Source organism: Lycium ferocissimum, chromosome 1 (assembly GCF_029784015.1).
Source record: "Lycium ferocissimum isolate CSIRO_LF1 chromosome 1, AGI_CSIRO_Lferr_CH_V1, whole genome shotgun sequence".
In the NCBI taxonomy this organism is placed as follows: Eukaryota; Viridiplantae; Streptophyta; class Magnoliopsida; order Solanales; family Solanaceae; genus Lycium; species Lycium ferocissimum.
This window is the reverse complement of record NC_081342.1, coordinates 23,366,580-23,371,114: the sequence shown is the minus strand read 5'-3', so window position 1 is coordinate 23,371,114 and position 4,535 is coordinate 23,366,580. Positions and strand designations below refer to the sequence as shown.

Sequence of the window (4,535 nt, the reverse complement as noted above, 5' to 3'; positions counted from 1 at the left end):
ATCTCCTTTTCCATAACTTCCAAATGTCTGCCAACACCGAAACCACCTCCCAGGATGTTCCCTTGGTTTCTTCTCAAGGAACTGAGCCAACTTTATAACCTAAAGGAAAAACCATCGTTGAGCCCACTACTTTGGACATTGTACCGTCCAAACCCAACTATAACAAGGAGTTTGAAGTTGAGAAGCCTTCTCCGGTTGCTGATAGAGGGTTTGATGTAAGGTGGTACCCGTCATCCATTACCGAGGACAAACTTGATCAAGTCTGGGCTGATTGCGGATGGGATAACCGTCCGGTACAAGTGTTTGCCCCCGGACCTGATGAATCGATCACCGATCATTGGGAGGGCTTCCTGTACGTTTACACCTATCCTTTTACACTCAAGCTCGACCCCCCAATCGACCCGGTTATTTTGGATATGTGCCATACATATAACGTAACCTTGGCCCAAATTGGTCCCATAGTCTGGAGGACCGTGGCCTGCCTCCGGCTGTTGGCCAACAACTTGAAGAAGGAGTTTACGATGGCTCATTTCATCTAATTATATTCCTCAAGGTTGTTCCGAGGGGTGTAATAAAGCTCGCCAAGCGAAGCCGGAACCCAATCTTTTCGAAGATGGATGAAGATAGAGACTGAGGTTGGCTAGAGCGCTACGTCCGGGTGAGGACCGCGGACATTATTCCGTCCAACTATATGCCCTTTCCGGAGAGGTGGAATGATAATCATAAGTGTCTCAGTTCTTTTAATAGTTACCTTTGAATGCTTTGTCAAACGCTTGTCCTTTCATATTATCACGATTCGTCCCCTTTTTTATACCAGTCATGGCATGGATACCTCCGGTTGTCCGAAACATGAACGAATGGGTTGGTGCTCTCCTTAGCCAACACACCCATGAAGCACGGACATGGGGACTCCTGTCGCGTGGCCGATGGGTCGCTCAAAACCACGGTAATACTATGCTTGGGTCGGAATTTATCGCATTTTCTACCTTTTCCTTTCCCCCCTTTTTGTAACCTCTTCGGTATTCAGGTCTACCCAAGGGCTCGGTGGACCCAAGACCGGAGCCAGCAGCCGAACCCGCTGCGCCGGCACCCGAATTTGATTCAGCGGGTACATCCCGTATTATTGCTGCTACCAACAAAAGTAGGAGAAACCCCTCGGACAAAGGGCAGAAACCGAAGAAGAGGGCCAGAAGCGTCGTTCGGACTTTAAGAGATGAAACAGGGCCCGATTTCCTCGTTCGGAGGGTCGGTGCGACCCCTTCCGTTGCTTTTATTCCGGAAGAGGATGTCACCATTCCACCACTTCCTTCAGCCGAGGAAGGACTGTCAGCTCCGGCATTGCAAACAGGTGGGGAAGAAGTTCTTTACCCGACTCCTCTAAGGTCAATTGAATATGTTGACATTTCAGGTGATGCTTCATCCGAGGAGACCCCCCTGCAAAGGACTAGAAGGTCCGGGCAAGCTCCAGCTGCCGAAGCCGATCAGAGGGCTGAGCCGGTCCCCGAGACCGAGGCTCCAATGGATGTTGGTCCACTGCCCGGCGACGAGACTGCTGCAACTTCCGAGATCCCTGCCTCTACCGAGGCTGCTCCAAATTCTCCAACTCCAGTTTCTCCGACTCCAGCTTCGAGGTCGGATAACTTTGATGATATGTTCTCGGATACTCCTCCTGCTACCGAGTTAGCTGCCGGTTTCGGACATCTCCCTATCCCTCGAGTCACGAGGGAAGCTAGTCGCTCCACCGAAACTGGTGCAAGGGATAGCCTGGTGCGCATTTTTCCGGCCCCAAGTGTGGAATCTAGGAGGACAAGATCGGCCGTGATTACCGTCCTCGAGGACTGCAACTTTTTATCTCGTCCGGTGGGAGTAGCAAGCTATCTGAGGCCCCTCGTCTCGGAATCGGATAAGCGGAAGATGATCGGAGTCCCCTGGCAGAGTCTCATTAACGAGGGCATGCACGCGGGCAATCGAGTAAGCTTATCAGCCTATCCTTGCATAACTCAATGTGAATTTTAGCTTCTCGTTTATATAAGTTTAACTTCTCGTTTCTTTTTTACAGAGTGTGGTGCTCGTCAATGAAGCCTTCATCCGTGCCCAGCAAGAAGTTGATAACCTTAAGGGCCAGCTGGATGCCAGGGTCGAGAAGCAGAGAAGTTCCAGCACCTTTTGCAAGTGAAGGAGGATGAATTGAACCGAGCTGTTGCCCTTTTCAACCTTCAACCTGAGCTCGAAGCAGCGAAGGCCGAAAACCTTCGATTAAAGGATGAGTTAGCCGGGATGGTCGAGAAGAACCGGCTTCTGGAAGCGGACAAGGTTGGCCTTAGCCAAGATAATGCTCGTTTTTCTTCAAGGCTTGGTGAGCTCGAAACCACTATCTCTCAACTTCGGGGGGAGCTTGACTCGGTCAAGTCTGATGCTGTGAACATGGCCGAGAGGCATTGGCTGCTTGAATCTGAGAGTGCTAAGTATAAGGAGAGGATGAGGGTGTTCGAGCAAAAAGCCGAGGACAAGGCCCGGATATGCGACGAGTTGAAAATCGAACTCGAGGAGACGGCCGAGGCTAATGACCTTCTCAAAGCCGAGCTCGAGTTGGACACTCAATCCAAAGAATCCTTGATAAAGAGAGAGATGAATTAGTGGCCAAGCTGGCCCAGGCTGAGGCTCATTTGGCAGATGCCCTTAGGAGTGTACAGGCTACCGAGGCTCATACCACGATTGGGGTGGAGTATTAACGGTGGAAGTCCCGGAGGGCCACCCTTGAGAAAGCCGAGCATGGCTTTGCGGATCTCCCGGCCCTTATACTCGAAGCTAAAAGGACTGAGGAAGAAGCTAAGAGAGCCCTCGATACTGACTCCGAAGATTCCGAGCTGACAATATCCGATCATTCTGGATCCAGCCGCACCGGATAGACCAGGGCCTGTACTTAGCCTTTATTTTGTCTTTTCCTTTTTGGCTTGATTTTTGTTTTTCAACTTCGTAGGAATTTCAGGTGTAAAAAACCTTACATATATGAAATGTGCATTTTTCTTGTTGACTTTCTTAATTCTTTTGCTTGAATGCTTGTTATGAATTTTGCCCGAATTGTCGGTCCGTTTTAAAGACAAGCAGAGACTCGGAGTCATTTTTTTGGACTGTGCCTGAATATTGGCTTTTGTCTTCGTCCGGTACGTTTTGTCTGGGAATTTGATCGAGTGGTTTGCCCGTGCGACTTATTTATGCGTTGTGAATTCAGACGTCTCCGAATCACGTTAGGCATTTTTAGGGCCGATATTTTTTCGGCTATTCACGTATCATAGATTAGGTTCGGACACTGAATCCTCGCCTTACCAATTTCGATGTAGCGATTCCCCATTCGAGGGTGTTAAAGATTTTGGCTCGGTTCAATGTGACCTTGTTGCCTTTGTCGAATTTCGACTGTAGTGCCCGGAGTAGGGTATATGAATAAAGCGATGCCGAAATTCGGCGGTAATCACCGGGGTAGGGTGCTTTAACAAGAAGACATATACGAAATGCAATAATCCGAATTTTCAATAATCTTTGTAATGCAAGTATTTGTACGTACATAATATGAGAATTTTGTCTGTTTCCTTTTGTTTTTGCCGTAGCAAATACTAAGTGGACACGATTCATTCTGATCGTTTGGTCCTTACATCGAAACCTAATACAGAAGGTCCGGTTTTGATTTTGCCGTAGCAAATATTAAGTGGACACGATTCATTCTGATCGTTTGGTCCTTACATCAAAACCTAATACAGAAGGTCCGATTTTGGACGGAGGTGAGAAACAAAATTTTGAGGACCCAACGGTGTTCTGCTTTGTTGAGTTGCTTCATTTTCTGTTTACCGGGGTAGGCCTCGATGTGGGTATAGTAGTCTCCTAGTGTTTATCCGAGCTGCATGATCGGGTAAGCACTATCCAGTCCCACTCGTAGGGTATACCCCCGGGTTTCTGGACACTTAACTTTGTTTTTATCAAGTAACACGTTGTACCTGTTGCCTCATTAAAAATCTTGTCGGAAAACCCATTTTGGGACAAAACTGTACTAAGGAAAAGAGTGCAACACGTGTTTTCAGACCTAACACCTAGCTTCATCCGGTACTTGAATTCTTGCGAGGAAGAAAGATGAGCAAAATATAACACAAGGGCAAGTGTTCATACCTTAGCAGTAGTATCTCTTCAAATGCGCCACGTTCCAGTTATTGCGCAACCGCTGTCCGTTCATGGATTCCAGCTGATACGACCCTTTACCCGTTATTTCGGTTATCTTGTATGGCCCTTCCCAGTTCGGACCCAACTTACCATCGTTGGGATTCTTGGTGTTCAAAGTAACTTTCCGAAGCACCAAGTCCCCGACTTGGAAATGTCAAAAATTGGCCCTCCGGTTGTAGTACCTTTCCATTCTCTGTTTCTGGGCTGTAATTCAGACCAACGCATTTTCGCGAAGTTCATCCGTGAGGTCGAGTTTTACGGCCATGGCCTCCTCGTTTGATTCACCGGTGGCGTATCTGAACCGGAGACTCGGTTCGCCGACCTCT

At 48.2% G+C, this 4,535-nt stretch overlaps 1 protein-coding gene across 1 annotated transcript; it reads left to right on the top strand.

The window, feature by feature from the left end:
- The first annotated feature begins 250 nt into the window (after window positions 1–250).
- On the top strand, window positions 251–2,637 carry LOC132063421 (uncharacterized). The gene is made up of 3 exons (XM_059455951.1): window positions 251–946; window positions 1,028–1,971; window positions 2,137–2,637. The coding sequence occupies exons 1-3, from the start codon at window positions 820–822 to the stop codon at window positions 2,635–2,637; spliced, it is 1,572 nt and encodes a 523-aa protein (XP_059311934.1). The 5' UTR covers window positions 251–819.
- The last annotated feature ends 1,898 nt before the right edge of the window (window positions 2,638–4,535 follow it).